Source organism: Dama dama, chromosome 29 (genome assembly GCF_033118175.1).
Source record: "Dama dama isolate Ldn47 chromosome 29, ASM3311817v1, whole genome shotgun sequence".
Taxonomy (NCBI): domain Eukaryota; kingdom Metazoa; phylum Chordata; class Mammalia; order Artiodactyla; family Cervidae; genus Dama; species Dama dama.
Window position 1 is genome coordinate 69,301,742 of NC_083709.1, and position 19,383 is coordinate 69,321,124.

The 19,383-nt window shown below is 51.5% G+C and overlaps 1 protein-coding gene and 1 long non-coding RNA gene across 2 annotated transcripts; one reads left to right on the forward strand and one right to left on the reverse strand.

Annotated features, from left to right (window-relative positions):
* Positions 1-10,305: 10,305 nt before the first annotated feature.
* Positions 10,306-12,163, reverse strand: LOC133048723 (uncharacterized). The gene is made up of 3 exons (XR_009691117.1): positions 11,794-12,163; positions 11,419-11,507; positions 10,306-10,425 (listed from the first exon to the last, which is right to left on the reverse strand). It is a non-coding gene; the product is annotated as an uncharacterized LOC133048723 (long non-coding RNA).
* A 1,917-nt stretch (positions 12,164-14,080) lies between these two features.
* FOXE1 (forkhead box E1) lies at positions 14,081-15,504 on the forward strand. The gene has a single exon (XM_061132072.1). The coding sequence runs from the start codon at positions 14,081-14,083 to the stop codon at positions 15,200-15,202; it is 1,122 nt and encodes a 373-aa protein (XP_060988055.1). The 3' UTR covers positions 15,203-15,504.
* The last annotated feature ends 3,879 nt before the right edge of the window (positions 15,505-19,383 follow it).

The following is a 19,383-nucleotide window of genomic DNA, read 5'->3' on the forward strand; positions in this document are numbered from 1 at the left end:
CTGCAGCGAACCTCACCTTTACCACTGCCCTCTTTATTGTTGAACCGAGGAAAACATTCCAAGCCTTTGTCATGAGACACAGGACTCAGGCGTAAAGAGCCAGGAGCACTTGAGGCCTTGGTTGGTGGTCAAGCTGCCGCACCAGGGCTAGGGGAGGCAGCGAAGGAACAGGTTCTCAGTGCCCACCACACGCCAGACACTATCTACGGGCTTCACCCCACGGACACTGATTTCACCCTCGCAGGAGCCCTACGAGGGAAGCGATCTCTACGCTACACACGAGAAAACAATCTTCCAAGGAGGAACTTGCCCAAAATCACTCAGCTGGGAAATGGGACACCTAGGATTTGAACCCAGGTCTCCTCAGCACCAAGATGTATGCTCCTTCTACCTAAAAGCTGGTTCACAAGACCCACAGGCCCCGGACTCACATCCTGTTTGCAATCAAAGTGGCTTCGGCACTCTCTGGCCCTGTGCCCCTGGTCATATCCCTTCCCTTCTCGGGGCTTCAGGAACCCCATCAGTAGTGTGAGGCTCTTGGGAATACTGGATGAGACAGTTGCTGAGGATATTTGGTTGTTCAGTGGTGTTGGGTCAGCGTTTCTGGGCTTCATCACACTTTTCTTTTTAATCAGTGGTTGTCTTTATTTTTTTTTAATTGAAGGATAATTGCTTTACAGTATTGTTTCTGCCATACATCAGCGTGAATCAACAATATGAATACATACGTGCTCTCCCTCGTGAAACTCCTTCCCACTTCCTACTCCTTCATCACACGTTTTGATTGTTCTCAAAAAACCACCTCCATTCCCAGGGCGGTGGGGTGGGGGGCGGGTTATGTGTATAGGCCAGACATACATAAATAACTTTCTTGGTCCCCTCTCAGGATTTTGAAAAAACATTCTCTGCCCAGTGCCATGAGCACCTTGACAGCAGAATTGCATCCAACTTGTCTGCAGACAAAATAGTCAGCACAGAGCCCAGCATTTACTAGGACTTAACTAAGCGATCAAAAACATGAATGAATGGTTTGCCACAAGATATATCACGTATTGTGATGAAAGCAGCTGGGCAACCGAACACCTGGTCCCGACTTTGCCATTAACTCACCGTGCGGCTTTGGGCCCTCTCTGGACCACAGTGACCCCATATATAAAATGAATTAGGCACTCTCTAGCAGCCCGTATCAGCTCTGATTTTATAGGGTTAAGAGGAAAGAAAGATCACACTTTCTGCCGTGATCTTCCCCCGTCCTTTAAAAGCTAAAGCTATACCACAGTCACATAATGCGGGCAGTCAGGAGACATCCTAAATAGATGGCACATCTGCTATCCCTGGTTCAGTCAGAAGCAGACAAGCAACATTCTCAAGTCAGGTCCTTTGGTCTACGGGACAGACACTCCCTCAGGTATGCTCAACCCTTTACAGTTTGCAAAGCACCCCGCCTCCCTTTTCTCATTCGAACCTCAGCACAGACTTACGAGGGGACAGGGCAGATGTCACCGCCACCTTCACTGACTTGCCCCCGGGGGTACACGGAGGAGAAGAGGTAGACTTGAGATGTGAACCCAGAACCAATTCCTGACCTCAAAGTCTGCTTCCTTCCCTTCACCGGGCTCACGTGTACACCGGAAGTGAGATGACCTGGTTCAACCAAAACAAGATTCGGAGGGTTTCCCATCCACAAGGTCACCGTCTGGGTGGAAAACCTGTCTGGCATGATGGAGCATTTTAAAGTCAAACTGGGGGCAGAAGGGTGTGGTGGGCTTGTGGCCTCAGAGTCAGCCGTGCAGGCGGGAAGCGCCCGGGCCCATGTCCAGGCTTTGGACGCCACCTCCGTGCAGCCGCCGGAGACTAAGATACTGAAATACTGCGATGCCCCACAGATAACCAGCCACCGCTGAGCCCCATGCCCCAAGCTGCCCTTCCCTGTGCCTCCCTGGAATGCCCCTGAGATTCTGTAACTAAAAGGTTAAAGCCTGAAACAGCACGAAGAGCCGGGCGGCTACTGTCCTAGCAGGCTTCCGTTCTGATCCGGCCTGGTCAAGCACATATACTCTAACTGGTCAATACCCTTGGCTTACTGATTTTTTTTAAACAGCTTTATTGAGCTTTACTAAGTACACAAAAACCTGTGCATGTTTAATGCATTATTTTGATAATTTTGGACATATGCATATATCTGTGATACCATCGCCACATTCAAAGTGACAGATCTGTCATCTCAGAAAGATTCATTATATCCCTTAATTTCTGTGTGTGTGATAAGAACATTTAGCATGCAACCTACCCTCTTAACAAATTTTTAAGTACACAACTATAGGTACTATGTCCTACAGGAGATCTCTACAACTGATTCACCCTGTATAACTGTAACTTTATACCCATTGAACAACACACTGTTTGCTAAATACGTTTACTGGTATACCATCTGGCTAGAGAGGCCATAGGGAGTCTTTTAGTGCTTTTCAATTGTTTTGAGTGTGAGAATACTTTTTAACAGCTATAAATTCCACAGTTCTCAAAATGCATATAAGGTAGACATACATGCATATAAGGTAGACATATTTTTCGGTAAACATTGATAAATTTCAGGTCCAAAAAATGACCAACATTTCAGTAACATCTTTAAATGGATTTGTATTTTATTTAAGACAAAACTTTGCACACACTTAAAAAGTAGTCATACATATAGAGACAAGACCTATGACTGACTTAATCAATAGACAAGGCCTAGTCACCTCGTGGACTGGAGCATACTTTGCATTCTCCTCTTCCATGGGGTAAGGACGACTGCTGACTGAGCCAACCAAATCTTCGGCTCCCATTCGATGGCTGAAGAAACAGCCTGGAGAGGAAACAGAAGCTTCTCAAACCCACTGTTGGGCTGCAGCTGCAGGCCTGTAAGCCCTAGACTTGCTCAGCCACAAGACAGAAGAAAGAGCTCAGAGACAGGGACACAGTGCTTTATTGGACAGGAGATCTCATCACAAAACGGTCCTGGAATGACACCCCTTCGTGCATGCGGACCGCAGGCAGCCATCTTTGCTACCGTGGCGGGAGGGAGGTTACCAGTTACAGAGGGAACTGACATCAGATGGGTTCATCGGTTACCAGGGAAATGGTCAGAGGCAGGTGCCCCTCACTGCCCTTTGATAAACGGTCCTAAGGGAGACCTTCTGAGCTAAAGTTTAGAACAATCAGTAGCTGGGGCCAGGGGGACAAGTACCTAGGCATTTGCTGACTAGGGTCTGTGATCAAGAGGGAAGGTCAGTCAGATGAGTAGAGTATAGGGGAGGCAGGGCCTGGCTGGCAGGGGAGGCAGAGAGAGAACCACCACCTTGGATGGCCTGATCACACACCCACTCACCACCTGGAGCTAAAACTTGAAGCCGTTTCACCACCAAAATTTGTTGCATCTAGGGGCACTGAAATAGGGGGTGTTGACTGGGCAGAAGACATCTCAAGCTGGGCCACAGGTGACTCTTCCTTTATAAGGCAGGTAACATTCATGAAGATAGCCAGAGTAGAGACTTACTGTCTTTCGCTGATGGAGGTCAACCTCACAGAGGCCACTCAGGCCTTTCAGAGGAGGGGCTGCAGGGAGCTTTTGCACCACAGCTCAGTCTCCAAGGAGGACCCAGGCTGGCAGCTGAAACTGAGGGATCAGAGGCCCTGCACATTTTACCGCCCACTAGAACTTACTCCGAGAGGCCTTCTGAGCCCCGGAGGCACAGGACGCCGTGAGGCCGCGCTGAAAGTGTCATAGCGTGTGAGCAGACGAGGGGGCCACAGTGAGAGGCCATGGGCTTCGACAGGAAATAGAGCGGGTTCAGCTCCTTCCCAGGCGTACGGCCTTGGTGGAGTTTTACTTAACGTTCCAGATTTCAGTTTCTAAATCTGTAAAATGGGACTGTTCTGAGGACTGACTAGATGAGCTACCATCAAAGCCTGATACAGGTACATCGTTCAACAAATGTTCTGTTTCACAGAATCATCAGGAAAATGCAAACTCCTCATCCAGTAAGGAAAACGACAGCTTGACAAATCTTTTTTCCCCCCAGAACTGTCAAAACTGACAAATTGTCAAAAATAACAATTCTGTCCATTTTTCCAATGCTTTCTTCTTTCATTTCTTCTTCTCCCCAATTTCCTCAAATCCAGCACTATTCGAAAACAGCCTTAAAGCTAAAGCTTTGACCCATTTTAAGATGGGTCAGTTCTGCTAACCATACCCGGCTAAGCCACACCCAGATTCCTGAACCATAGAAACTGTGACATAATAAATAATTGTGGTTTTACACCACTAATTTTGGGGGGTAATTTGTTACACAGCAATAGATAATAAACATATCATTAGTCCTGAGGGAAATGCAAATTAAAGCTATAATGAGATACCGCTATATACTAAAAGGGGTAAAATTTAAAAGATCGTACTAATAGGTTTTGGTGAACAGATGAAGTAATTCAAACTCTCATCTACTGCTAACAGAAATAAAAGAAATACAGCCACTTTGTGAAAAGTTTAGCAATTTCTTAAAAATTTAAGAAATTGGTCAGATGGTAGACACTTCTCCTACGTATTTATTGAAGGTATTTAGCCACACAAAGACTTATACAAAACTATTCATAGCAGCTTGTTTAAAAGAGCCAAAATTGGAAACAATCCAAATGTCTAGCAACAAGTGAATGGATAAACAAACTATGGTATGTCCATGTAATGGAATATTATTTAGTCAAAAAAAAGAATTTGATTATCATCATAACATAGTTGAATATCAAAATAATTACACTCGGTGAAAACAGACAAAAAATACACTGTTATTCCATTTATATAATGTTCTATAAAATGCGAACTAGTCTGTAGTGACATAAATAGATCAGTGATTGCCTACAGATATGGCGGGGATGGGGAGTGGACGAATCAATCACGTGGGGCAGAAGGAAACTTTTTGGGGTGATGGACATGTTAATTATCTTTTTTTTTTCATGTTAATTATCTTGATTGTGGTGAGCTGCAAGATGTCCTGGAGACAACATGGTAGAACCATATTTAAAAACACAAAAATGTTCTTTATTCCATAAATCTCACTCTTAGGAATTTATCTTAAGGACGGTTCAAAGTAAACACAAAGTTCTTTATATAAACACATAGCAACATCACCTATATCAGAGGTATTGGAAGTTACCTGATTGCCGAGCTACCATAAAAGGATTAAATCAACACAAGACCATGTCACTCCCAACTAAAGATGAAAACCGGGAAGTAAGGGGCAACATACAGCTATGTTTACAAAATATTGTAAATGAATTGTGTATAGACTGTAGAACTGTACACACTCTATTGTTACACCTATGCAAAAATACATAGGTGCATAAGAACACACAGGAGGAAAAAAACAACATAGAAAAACTCAGTCGATGAACGATAGGTAATTGGTACGTGGGTGACGTTTTTCTTCCAGCTGTCTTCTGTAATGTTATGATGTTTTCATAACAGTTTTTTAAATGTCTTCTTGTTGGTTCTGGCTCAGTCTCCCAACCTGGTGATGATTCTGAGTCTTGCACCTGTCAGCTACCGGCATCGGCACCTCAGTGTGGTCGGCCCGCAAGCCCAGTCAGCTGGCCTTCTGTGCCTTCTTCTGTATCACTGATCAAATGCCGAACAGAGCTGTGATGTGGTGTGAAGAGCACACTCTTTCCCTCCATTGCTGTGAGTCTGCGTAAGTTATTTCAATTCCATAATTGACTGAAAGCCAGTTTCCAAGGCACGAGGACTAGGAGATGGAAGGAAAGTGAACCAGAGAAGGAGGTGGAGATGCTTACCTGAGTTTGGACTGTATGAATCACTCATTGAGTTAAATGTCAATGTCAATGATCCCAGGCCAGCAAATGCCCCCACAATCAGCTCCACAAACTACATATAGGCCATATATGAGAAAGTTAGAACTTAGTGGGGAAAAAAACGATAGAAGCCTGTAGATAGAAGCTACTGTATTATTGCACTGACCCAGTGCTAAATTCCAGCAGTCCATTTGGTGCCAGGACCTGGGGTCAGTGTGGCCTGGCCAGGACTCAAGGAAGACAAGGAGCCACATACAACACTTACCAAGGGTGAGACCCCCTAAAGGCACCCCAGGAGCAGTCTCTCACCTCTTCCCTACTCTTGGTGTATGTCCAAATCCATATCAGGAGGGTAAGCCCATGGCCCCCGGGCCTCTACCCTACTGGGTGGCATGTCTTCAGGACTGAAAAATATGCCTCTAAATATGCCCAGTTCCATGTTGACGCTCTCCTCAGCCCTTGTGCCATAAGTTGGGCCAGATCTGCCTAGACAGAAACCAGAGATGCATGACAGATCCAGGGCCTTAAGTTACCAGGACACCACAGGGAGAGGCTGCCCCATGACACCCTCAGACTTCAGTCCAGCAGGATCAAGCTGAACCAACTGTGCCTCTCAGATGTCCCCAGGTTCATCCCAGAGGCCTCCACACCTGAACCTAGGGCAGAAGATGCTGTTCGGCATCTGAACCTTCCTTTAGGCCCCATCTACCATGGCATCTGGTCCCATCACTTCATGGGAAATAGATGGGGAAACAGTGGAAACAGTGTCAGACTTTATTTTTTTAGGCTCCAAAATCACTGCAGATGGTGATTGCAGCCATGAAATTAAAAGATGCTTACTCCTTGGAAGGAAAGTTATGAACAACCTAGATAGCATATTAAAAAGCAGAGACATTACTTTGTCAACAAAGGTCCATCTAGTCAAGGCTATGGTTTTTCCAGTGGTCACATATGAATGTGAGAGTTGGACTATAAAGAAAGCTGAGCGCCGAAGAATTGATGCTTTTGAACTGTGGTGTTGGAGAAGACTCTTGAGAGTCCCTTGGACTGCAAGGAGATCCAACCAGTCCATCCTAAAGGAAATCAGTCCTGGGTGTTCATTGGAAGGACTGATGTTGAAGCAGAAACTCCAATACTTTGGCCACCTGATGCGAAGAGCTGACTCATTGGAAAAGACCCTGATGCTGGGAGGGATTGAGGGCAGGAGGAGAAGGGGACAACAGAGGATGAGATGGCTGGATGGCATCACCGACTCGATGGGCATGGGTTTGGGTGGACTCCGGGAGTTGGTGATGGACAGGGCGGCCTGGCGTGCTGCAGTCCATGGGGTCGCAAAGAGTCGGACACGACTGAGCGACTGAACTGAACTGAACTACCTGTGAGACCCCTGCTTCTGGGCTCTGTTGCAGCTGTCCCCCTGCCCAGATGACATACCAAGTCACTATACCTTCTGCAGCCCGCGCTCCGTCGGTTCTCCTGGATGTCCCCCGGTGCCCAGTGAGTCACAGGCCAGAGACTTGCTGCCAGGTCCTCCTGACACGTTAGTGCACTTCATGCGCAAAATGGCTTAAAACTGCATCTGTAAACAGCAGAGTTTTGCAAGCATTTGCAGTTAATAAAAGTTACCTTCACAGCTGTCTTATGACATTAGTATTATCCCCATTTTGCAGATCAAAAAGCTGAGGTTCAGAGTGAATAAGTGGCAAAAGTCACACAGCTGAGAAGCGGTAAACATAGGCACTGCCCTGGGACTGGTGACCCTGAGTGACTGGCTCTCACAACAGGGCCACATTTTTTCCCTGGGCCAGGCTCTGTGCTGATGACCCAGGTGCCCAGTTGCAGGAAACTCCCAGAGAAGAACAGCAACAGTCACATAACCAAATTACTACACCACAAAAATGTGTGACAAGTGCCAAAACCCAAACCTGCTGGGGCAGGCTGAAAGAGGGAGTGTTCGACTTAGGCAGATCAGGGAGGACTTCCCAGAAGAGGAGACATTTGGGCTGATGGGGGAGTGGAGGGAGGCCAGTCCAGGCAGAAGGGAAGAACTTAAGTGAGAGAACTGGAGAAGACTTGCCAGGGAGTCCTCTGAAGCTGGGGGCAGAGAAGACCAAGGGAGACAGCAGGGGTGGGAAGGGGCTGTATTGTGCTGGAGGGCTCTGACCTGCCAGGCCAGGGAAGGTGTACTTGATCTTGCCCTGGAGGAGGGGAGTCATTGAGGGCCTTTGAGCAGCCAAGTAGCCCAATTTGTGCAGAGACAATCAGCAGAAGAACCATGCTGATGAGGCCTATTTGGACTCTTAGATTTTTCCAAGAGGCCGGCATGGGGAACCTTGTGTTCCCCTCGTCCCCAGCCAGGCTCAGTGGAGTTCAGCGAGCTGAGGGCTTCCAAGGTGCCTGGGCAGAAAAGCTGAGGATCAGGACAGAACCTGTGTCTGTCCCAGCCCCGACACTGCCTGCACCATCCTCTGGGAGGGAAGGGCTGGCATGGGCAGCCCAACCCTGGCTGAAGTGTTCAGGCTCTCTTCCAAGCGACTCTGGGGAAAGGTACCCAGGAAGGGAGGATGTGCAGGCCGGTTCATACAGACAGGCAAAAAAGGCGGAGGGTAAGACTCAGAAAGATATACACCCTCAGGCTAGACAAACAATGCCAAAAAGCCGGAAGGAAAGAGGCCAAAGGAAAGCCTGGCCACCCATGCACGCATGCATCCACAGACAAGGGTCTCTGGGCTCCCTCATTACTGCCCCGCAGCGCTGTGGGCCCTGAGCAACCAGCAGCTGCCCTGGGTCCCTGCCCGAGCACTGCACCACCTCTAACCTTCTGGGTCCGCATCCCGCTCCCAGCCCAGGAGCCGAGAGAGCTTCAGGGTGCAGTGCCCTGAGGGTCACAGCCAGGCAGAAGGCCTCAAGGAGTAGAATCAGAGGCCAGGGGCTGAGCCTGGCCTGGGGAGGGAGGACAGATCACTGTTTCTTCCTGTGTCTCCGACGATACTTGAATCCAGTCTGGTGCATTTCCGCTTTGAGGGGGAAAGAGGATAATCACTGGCCCTCTGAGATCCTCTCGCAAACCGGGAACTCTGTCCACTGAGATGAACATTCACAATCTTCCCCGCTTCTCCGAGTCCCAAGGCCACAGGTAGAGCTCAGAACACCCAAGACACCAGGATGCCGGGTGATTCTGGAGAGCCACTCCTGCCCCACAGGCCCTCGAACCCAAAGGAGGACGTGAGCCTGCTGAGAACTCACCTCCTCCTCCGGGGGCAGGGCCACGGCTTCCCCAGGAGAGGCCCCCGCCTCTCTCCCGCTGGTCTGAGCGGAATCTACCTCGCGCCCCTCTGTTCTCGGCTCAGGACCCTGCAGAGCGCCTGGGGAAGGGCGGAGGAGCTAACCTGCGGGCGGGGGTTGCTCAGGCTCCCCTCGGACCCCAGCTCGCGGTACGCAGCGGGACCGGTCCGCGTCCTCCGGGAGGTTTGCGCTTTTCGATGCAGCCGCCGCAGAGCTCCTGGGCCGTCCCGGCGGCTCCTGAACTCCACATTCCGAGACCGGGGGGCGGCGCTGGGAGAGGGCTCGGAGTCAGGGGTTAGGAGCTTCCTCGAGGTGAGCTGGGAGGCTGGCGGCCGGGAAGCAGAAAGCTCGCCTCTCTGGGCCCCAGGTTGTCTGCCGCATGATGGGAATTCTCTGTCCGCGGTAGTGAACCAGCAGGAGAAAGCGATAGAAACCGTGCTGTCCTGACTAAGCTCCGTGAGTCCCTCTGCCTCCTTGGAGCAAAATAAGGCCATACTCTTGCGAACTCGAAAACTTCCAACACTCTCCCTACATACATACTGCCTTCTAGGCGAACAGAAAACAGTTTGCTTTAATCTACGGCTACTTCTTTGAGGAGAGCATCTCATTCCCGCCTGTGAGTGGGAACGACTTTAATTTTCCTCAGCAGCCTGTCTTTTTTTAACAACCATTTTCGTCTTGAAAACAATTTAAAAGACAAGATGATCATGGGTTGGCGAAGCACCCCACTTCATCCTCTTGACCCAGTGGAAATGAAGTGACAGGAAGTCCAGCAATTCCCAGATGGGGAAACTGAGGCCTAAGAAGGACAACAAATAGTTCAAAGCTGCTGGGCCCAGTGACAGCTCCCACGCAGTACCACTGCTGCAACCAGCGGCCTGGCTGAGTGTGAGGCAGACTGACTGCCTTTGTGGCGCTCTGAGGCCATACCTGCAACCCACTGACCCTGACTGACTGTCCCAGAGTAATCCAGAAGTCCCTGTGTTCTAGCTGCCCCGAGATCCTTAGATCTGATTGGCAAGCATCTGGGCCCAGGGCTTCCACTGTCCCCCTGTAAGGAGACTGGAGAGGGCCCAGACTTCAAGCCCAAGTGAGGACGGAGAACTCAGGAAAAGACAGAGGCTGCAGGCCCAGAAGGTAAGGAGCCCAAATACCTGAGTTTCCCTTCCAGTGTAGAACCTCCTCTGCACAACTTTAAGCAAGCCCCTTTGACAATCTGGGCCTGGTTTCCTTCCAGCTTGAATTTCCAAGATATCCTTAAGAGCAGGGTACCTCTGTATCTGCCTTCAGGGGCATCTGGGTCAAGAAACATGGGTCAAGAGATAATGCCATAACTCGTAGAATCCCCTCCTTTATATTTACGAAACTCTCCGAGGGCACTTCAAAACTCGGTAGTTAGGGGAAGAGCTCTAGCATCTTCTACAGATCACCAGCACTCCTCCTCTCCCCCCAAAATTTAACATAAAATAGCCTGTGAGGGGGCAGGTTTTTCCAAAAGGTGCTGAGGATACACTCAGGGCTGTAGGCAGTCTGAAGAGGATGAAAATTACCCAGCATCTGTCCACATCAACATCAACCCACCCCAGCTGGACTAGAAGAATGATTTCCAAGGGACAAGAACCAACTCTGGAGCTCTCAACAGCTCTCCATGGGTCTGCTAACCCTACACACTTTCAGGAGCACTGCCCCAGAGAAGAGGTGAAGACTGGATGAGAAAACTGAGGAAGTGGCCTGGCACTGAGCGGATCTTTCTGCATAGTTTTGATCCAAACGGGTTAACTGTCCCAGTGCACTCAAATCCTTTAATTCAAATCTCACATCTTCAAAGTGCAGAATTTTGAAATGTGTTATTAGAATAAAACATTTATGGAACAGCATTTTTAGCACTCTTTGTTCATGAAATCCTAGAATCATAATCTTAATAATTCTAATCTCAGGATGCTAACGCTTGGTCTGATGCATAGGCAGAGCTCAGTAGCTGAAAAGTTTGAGAAAAAGGAATCGGGTTTCTAGAAGAGTGTGTCCACAGTCACAAAACAAAGAGGATCAAAACATCCTGAGACATGAGGCTTCTAACGATAGTAACTGGAGCTTAAAAGTCTCCATCCATCTTAAAGTCATTAAAGCATATGGTCATAAATATTATAAGAATTGTTAGATTATTTGAGTTATAGAATAGTGGATCTAGTACTAATATTTTAGAATTAAATAAGAGAGATGTGGATTTATAGGACCCAAATCTTCCAATCAGACATTCCTAGACAGGAATTAAAATTAAGCAATATGTACCTTAGAGCTGTAAAAATGTCTAAAACGGAGAAGCTACAGCTGGCAACAGTGGCATCACATTTTCAGGCACAAAATCTTACTCCCGGCATCTTAAAAATATAAGGAATATGCTTTTACACTCTGAAAAGAAGTTTAAAGTCATAGGAATACAATCACAGTCAAAGAATTTAGACACTGGTCATAGAATCTCAGAATTAGAGAAACACATTATTTGATTTAGGGATTCATGCTAGGATAGTAGTCCAAATTTTAACATTTGGAAATCTGAATCTTGGAACCATAAAATTCAGTATTAAAAGACTGCTATTTTGTAATCTGGTTAAAATTTAACAATTTTGAAGCTTTTCCCCCTTTGGAAAAAAAATAGGATGAAACCTGGATTTTCGCAGCGTGGTTACTTTGGAAGAAGGAAGCTGGGAGTGTTTTGAGCGAGTGAAAAGCCTCCCCAGTCGTTCGAGTGTGCATCCGCGGAGGAAGGTCCTCATGCACATTGTTCGATTGGCTTCCACACCCGGGTCGGTGGAACGAAGACTTGGACTCTTTGCCCCCTGCTTCCGAAGGCAGTTGCCCAGTGCTTGGTGGGGCTGGGCCGGCCCGGAGCTCGTCGCCACGAAGAACGCGACTTGAAGCCCTTGAAGGCTGGCCGCCGCGCTCTCGCGGCTCGCTCCCCCCAACCCTGCACCCGCAGCCGGAAAGCTGCATCTCGGCCGGAGCCTCTGGGGTCGGCACCAAGTCTCGAAATCCTAAGGATAGAAGCCTTTCTCCCTTCTCTTTCCAAGATCTGCACGTGCTTTTCCGCCTTCAATTCTCAAAAGAAAACTGTGGGCTTGCGACTGGGAAGGGACTGGCCCAAGGTCTACCTGCAAATGATCATAAAAAGAATCCAGACCTGCGGGGCCACCGATGCAGGAAGTCTTGGGTGAGGCCGAGCTCGGTCTTGGGAGGTGGCAGGAAACGAACTCAGAAACCAGACACCCTCGAAGCAAACGGGTCCCCGGTGCCCGCCCCTTTCCAAGGAGACTCGCAGGCCAACGGCCACAGCACCCCCTCCGCCGGCCCCCGCTTCTCTCAGCCCTCCGCCCTGCTTCGGGATGGAGCAGCTCGTCTTCTTGGAGCCTGCTTGGCCTGAGCGAACTGGAGGAGAAGATCACCACGAGAGGGCAGAAGCCCAGCCTTCATCCTCTTTAAGCTGTGCTTCACTCCCCATCATATAGAGAGGGGTCCCGATAAATGATTGGAGGTGGGGGTAGTGCGGTGTTTCCCTAAATATCAGCAACGGAAGGACACGAGGTACAAAACCTCGGTACAGTGGGGAGCCTGGCACCCAAAGAGGGGAAGTGGCTGCCTCTGGCACATGGCGAGGAAACGCACTAACAGACGCAGGCAGGTGTGAGGTTTGGGGAATCCGCGAAGTCGCGGTGGAACTGTAGCAAGTCACATCCTCTATAAGACCTAGGAATTATGTCTGAAAGACGAGGGACTGGATGCAGAATGGCCAGGGCAGCCTGGACTTAGGGTTTGAGAATCATCCCAGAGACCTTGCGAGCCAATAACCTGGGGTGTCTTCTCCCTTCCTCCCCCCCCCCCCCCCCCACTCACAAGAACCAAGCGCCCCCTCAGTCAATTCTCACCCTCTTCAGCCAAAAAAGTGAAGCGAGCCCTTCCTTTCACCTGCGGGTCCCAGCCTTCTGTACAGGCTGATAAAGTCCGGAAGCGCTGAGTTTGGGCGCCGACAGCTCCTGCCTCTCTCGGCCTCATTCTGCCCGTCGGGGCGCAGAGAGGACAGGCCGGGGGGATCTCCAAGCGCCCTCCGCGCTCCGATCGTGTGGTTCCCGCCGCGCCGCCACAGCTGCTCCTACCTGGGGAGGTGCGCCGGGGCCAGGGGGCGGGTAGTCAGGGGGGTGGGGGGCGGGCGGGGAACCGGCACCGCCCCGAGCTTCCCGGCGCCTTTAAGGAGGAGAAACCCGCGGAGGGAGGAGCCGGTCCGGGTGTGTGCAGGGGAGCGCCTCGCCAGAAGTATTGGCTGCTGGAGGCCAACCCTACGGAGAGGAACAGTGGCTGGCCACCGCGCCAGGCCCGCGCCGCGACCTCGCCACCGTCGCCTCGCCTCCTCGCCCTCCGCGTTTTCAGCGGCCGCCCCCAACACGGTGCCCCAACGCCTGCACTAACTGCTACCGTTTCAGGCTTTGGGGCCCGCAACCTCCTCTGCACTGGCGACCTCAACGGTTATCCTCAGAATCAGCGGGAAGCCCAGAACTGATGCCTGCGCCTCAGCCCCAGGACCAATTCCAGACCCGTTGACCGCCTGGCACCAGCGCGCAAAGGACCCTTCAGCGCGAGAGAGAAGTCTAGTTCCAGTACCAGCGTCGCTGCCGGCGCCTGGCGTCGAGGCCCAGAACACGAGCAGCGCCGTCGGTGGGCGGGACACTTGAGCCTCGGTCCGCAGACCGCCAGTCCGGAAACCGCGGGCGCCAAGCCTGCCGCGAGCCCCCTCCAGGGAAGCTGTGCTCCCGGTGCCAGCTGCGAGGACCCTCTCAGCTCTCTGCAGAGGGGCCCAGCGTCGGCCCCCGTGACCCGGTGTCCCGGGCCCCGCAGCTCCCAAAGCCGCCGCCCGATTCTCGAAGGCAGCGGGGACGCCTCGGGGACGCGGGACGGCTGCGCCATGACGGCCGAGAGCGGGCCGCCGCCGCCGCCGCCGCCGCCGGAGGCGCTGGCGGCCGTGAAGGAGGAGCGCGGTGAGGCGGGGGCCGGCGCGGTGCCTGCGGAGGCCGCGGGTCGCGGCGCCGGTGGGCGGCGGCGGAAGCGCCCCCTGCAGCGGGGCAAGCCGCCCTACAGCTACATCGCGCTCATCGCCATGGCCATAGCGCACGCGCCGGAGCGCCGCCTCACTCTGGGCGGCATCTACAAGTTCATCACCGAGCGTTTCCCCTTCTACCGCGACAACCCCAAGAAGTGGCAGAACAGCATCCGCCACAACCTGACGCTCAACGACTGCTTCCTCAAGATCCCGCGCGAGGCCGGCCGCCCGGGCAAGGGCAACTACTGGGCGCTCGACCCCAACGCCGAGGACATGTTCGAGAGCGGCAGCTTCCTGCGCCGCCGCAAGCGCTTCAAGCGCTCTGACCTGTCCACGTACCCGGCTTACATGCACGACGCGGCCGCCGCCGCCGCCGCCGCCGCCGCCGCCGCCGCCGCCGCCATCTTCCCGGGCGGCGTGCCCGCCGCGCGCCCTCCTTACCCCGGCGCGGTCTATGCCGGCTACGCCGCACCGTCGCTCGCCGCGCCGCCCCCGGTCTACTACCCGGCCGCCTCGCCAGGCCCGTGCCGCGTCTTCGGCCTGGTGCCTGAGCGGCCGCTCAGCCCGGAACTGGGCCCCGCGCCCTCGGGGCCCGCCGGTTCCTGCTCCTTTGCCCCGGCCGGCGGCTCTGCGGCTAGCACCGCTTACCAGCCGGCCGGCTGCGCCGGTGCCCGACCCGCCAACACTTCCGCCTATGCGGCCGCCTACGCTGGCCCCGACGGCACGTACTCGCAAGGGGCCGGCGGGGCCCTCTTCGCAGCGGCCGGCCGCTTGGCCGGGCCCGCTTCGCCCCGCGCGGGTGGCGGCGGCGGCGGCGTCGAGACTGCGGTGGACTTCTATGGGCGCACATCGCCCGGCCAGTTCGGAGCGCTGGGGCCCTGCTACAATCCTGGTGGGCAGCTCGGAGCGGGCAGTGGAGGCGCCTACCACGCTCGCCACGCGGCTGCCTATCCGGGCGCGGTGGATCGGTTCGTGTCCGCCATGTGAGCGGAGCAAACAGGCGAAAAGTCATAGATACCTCGACTGTCCTTACGAACTAAGTATCCACGAAACCTGAGGACAGGACTGGACAGACGGCCGGATTGAGAGCCACGTGGCAGGGACCGAGCCGGCGTGACAGGCGCAGACTCGGGCCACCGCGTACCCCGGGCGCCTGCCGGGCGGCTTTGAAAACGGGAGGTGGGGAGAAGCGTCCGAGGCCCACGGACTGGGACAACAGACCCTCATAGAGGCGCAACTCTAAAGGTCTTGCCTTTGACATTCTACCGGGGAGGGCCCTCGGCTCTAAAAGGGGCAGAAGGTAGCGTCTACTCCAGAGTCTAGAGGGATGGTGGAGAATCACATGATTTCACTCTTCCCGGTACTTTTAGAAACTCTATTTACACAGTTCGACCTCTTGTGCCTTTGATTACCTTATTACAATAAAAGACTCCTGTAGCGTCTTCCTACATAAGGTGAGGAAGACTAATTTGCAAAAGAAGTAACTTTTTTTTTTTTAATGGGAAAGATCTCTGTTTAGCTTGACCGAGGCCTGCTTTTTCCAAGCCTCTAAGAACTGCAAACCTGGCTCTGAATCTGGACTGTGCTGGGTTGCCACAGTGTGACCCAGTTCCATCACTCACACCCCCAGTGTTCCCATGTGATATACAGGAAGGCTGCAGAATTCAACCGGGCCTCATATGATCTTTAAGGGCCCATCAGGGTTGCTGCCGCCCTGCACATTTGGCAGCATGAGTGGGCCACCCAAGGCCCAACCTTACTCCAGGGAATGGGAACAGAGCTCATGGCAAGCAACTCTGGATTAGCTCCAGGCCCCGATTATGTCATAATTTCTTGAATCTTTTCAGCATGATGTGCTGATCGTTCGGCAGCTATTACTGCTGGGTCATAAATGTGGTTTTCCAATGAGGCAGGTAGAAGTACATTTGTCCATTGCCCACTCTTTCTTTTCATTAAGCCCTGGGCCCAATGGGTGAGTTAAAATTCAAAGAGATGACAAAACTCTCTTGAGTCTCTTGGTGACGGCTTTCATTTTGTGGGCTGGCCCTTCCATCCCCGGCACCCTTTGCCGTACCTCCGTAGCTTCCTCATGCAAAAAAGAAAGAGAAAAACTAACAGGGGCAGTCAGTTAGGCTTTAGAAAGAAACCGGTATTTAACTTTGTTTTGTTCCCATTTATTTCTTTTAAGCTACAAGATGACCAAGATCAGAAAAATAATAAATCCAACCATTTCCCCACCTTTCTCATGAGAAATCTTGTAAGTTTCAATTCTGGAGCAAAACTTTCTAGCATTAAATATTTCAGAGGCTCATTGTGCAGTTTCAGATAACCTTGAGTGTTCATATGAACTGTTTCTAATAAAAATCTTTGAGTAAGTGAGTTCTGGCAAGAGAAAGGCAGCCTCTTTCTGCGTAATTAATTTACTAGGGAAGAGCTGGGGAGTGTGGGAAAGAAGACTGAAAACCATTGGTAATTTTTATTTTTAATTTCGCGGATTGCTCTATCCTGTTCACAAAGACATGTGAACGTAATTCAGTCCAGAAGTCTATCTGTCTAATAAGTGCTGCCCAATAGAAATATCATGCAAGCTGCCCGTGTAACCAAGATTTTTCTGGTAGCTCCATTTATTTTAAAAACAAGTGAAATAGATTGATAATATACTGTATTTAACACAATCTGTCCAAACTATCATTTCAAGGCATAATCAGTGTAAAAATTGTTGAGGTAGTTTATGTTTTTCCTACTAAGTCTTCAAAATCTGGAGTGTATTTTACACTTATAGCTCATCTAAGTTTGGACCAACCACAAGCCAGGTGCTCAATAGCGGCGTGTGGCTGATGGCTACGATGTTAGCGCGTGTCTAGACACTGGTCCTTCCTGACCCTGATGGTAGTGAACGACCACCTGGAGGCAGGGAGCAGCTGCAGCGCTGACCCTACGACCAGTAGGTCCAGATTTCAGACCTAGCCCTGTGACCTTGGAAATGCTGGGTGTCAGGCCTCCCTTGTCTCCCTATGGATCCTTGCAGGTTGAAATTCAGAGGTTCTCCTGTGCAGCTAGACAGTCTGGCTCTCCCAGGCAGAAATCAGGATGCCTTGCCTAGCTGGCAGTAGTCAGAAATTGAAAGGCTTCCACCCCAGGGTCTTGTCCTTGGCTGCCTAAAGCCCAGCTAGGGGATTAGGGCTGGAAAAGGGCAGTCTATGCGCCCGGTTAGTGTGGCGGTTGACCCTTTCTCTGTGTTTTATTTAGCAAGTCCAATGCTTTGACAGCGTCATTAACCAGTCCCTTCTCTAGGGTCCTCATTTGTGAGTGGGAATGTGTGACCCCTCACTTAAGAGTCCTCCTGAAGTTAAATGAATCAGGAGAGGTAGATACGCTATGTAAACTGTAAAGCGCTTGGCACACGAGGGAAGAAGGGCTTTAAAATTAAAAAGCTCCGCCTTACCCCGAAGCCTCCTGGAGCATCGAGGTAAAACCCGGGCGAACGAGAAAGATGGAGAGGCAAAGTGCAGGCGTCTTCACTCCCAACTCTCCCTGGAAACCGGGACGATAGGTGAGATGGGGCCAAAAGCCAGAGTATGTGACAGGGGAGGGGGCGCTGCGAGCTGGGAGCTGGGTGCGCAGAGCGAGCGCCCGGAAAGACAGCTGGACCTCGAGGTTTTGGAGAACGTCGGCGCTTTTCGGCCTCCTGCCTGCCGGCGGCAGCCAAAGCTCGCGGGCCAGCCGGGCAAGCCAATCACAGACGGGCCGAGCCGAGCCGAGCCGACCCTCCACGCGGCCGAGCCGCTCGCGCGATTCTAGGATCTTGAGAGCAGCCACTGCTGCGTCTAGCGACAGCCCGACTCTCCGAACCCCCAAACCGCGAAACAGGACCTCCCCGAGTAGGGGCTCAAGGTCGGGAGGTGCGTTTCTCTTTTTTCTTCTTCCTATCTTGAAACCAAAAAAATCGTGTGCCCCTCTCTGGGCCCTGCACCCCCAGCGTCGTGTGCAGGCGCCCCCGGGCTGTGGGTAATTAGATGCGTTCTTCTCTAATTTCCCAAGGCTCGTTAGAATTCGCCCCAGAGCTGTAACATTTATTTTCTTTCAAATTAACTTTGCTTGCAATTAAGTTTAAGAAACCAGCAACAAAAGGAGTCTTGGCCCGAGGTCGTTTACTACGAAAACGGATTAAGGAATCTTCCCGGGTTTAAGGGGGAAGATTCCTGCAGCGCCAGGGGAAGCGTTCCCACAGCAGAGGCCAAGCGGGCGTAGGAAGCTGCTGTCGGCGGCTGTGGATGGTGACGGCATCGCCTTCCTCAACTGGACGACCCGTGCGCCCGAAAGAGTAAGGGTAACCTCGCTGAAATGAACTCGTGAGCGTTTGGGCTGAATTCCACATGAAGCTGCTGTACACAGTTGCAGTTTATCCAGAACACTCATAAACATAATCTCATTTACTAAGAACTTCGTGAGAATTTTTTCATTAAAATTACGTTTTTATTACAAAATTGGTACACTTTCATTGTAAAAAAAAAAAAAAAAACACAACAAAAAAGAGTCAAAGTAACATTAATTCACCCAGAGAAAGCACAGAAAACACCTCGGTGAGTATCTTTTCTAGTTTTCGTTTCTGTTTTTCCTTTGCTAGAGGCCTGAGTCCCAGCTTTGTCACTGAAATGCTTTGAGATCTTGAGCGAGCTTGCACCAGCCTATGTTGCACAAAGCTGGCGGCAGGTCCCCTTTCACGTTCACATTCTTGAACTCCTCTTTTTTTGGTCATCTGAACCCAGGATGCTGTTCTCCAAGAGCCAGTAGAAAGGCTGAGAGCAGGCTTGCTGTCCCTGCACAGGAGACAAAGGCCTTGGAGCTCTAAGTGTGGGCCATAGACTCCCAGCATGGGCATCCCCCTGGGGCTCGACAGAAATGCAGACTCCCAAGCTCTACCCAGATCCACTGAAGCACAAACTGCATTTCAACAAGACCTGAAGCGATTCTCTGCCCTAGGTAAAGAGGCAAAGCTTTAGAGAAGTGTGGGGTGGGCGGGGTGGAAGGGTCGGTGAGGAGTAAAATGTTACATTGTTGATCAGAGACCCCAGAATAACTTCCAGAAGCTTCCAGTTCCTGAGCAAGAACCCCAACCAGAGATGGCTGTGGAGAGAGACGGCTGGGGTGGAGCCCTTCACCTCCAG

Excerpts from the sequence above, each read along its gene's own strand:
- FOXE1 (XM_061132072.1), top strand. The coding sequence starts at position 14,081 with ATGACGGCCGAGAGCGGGCCGCCGCCGCCGCCGCCGCCGCCGGAGGCG.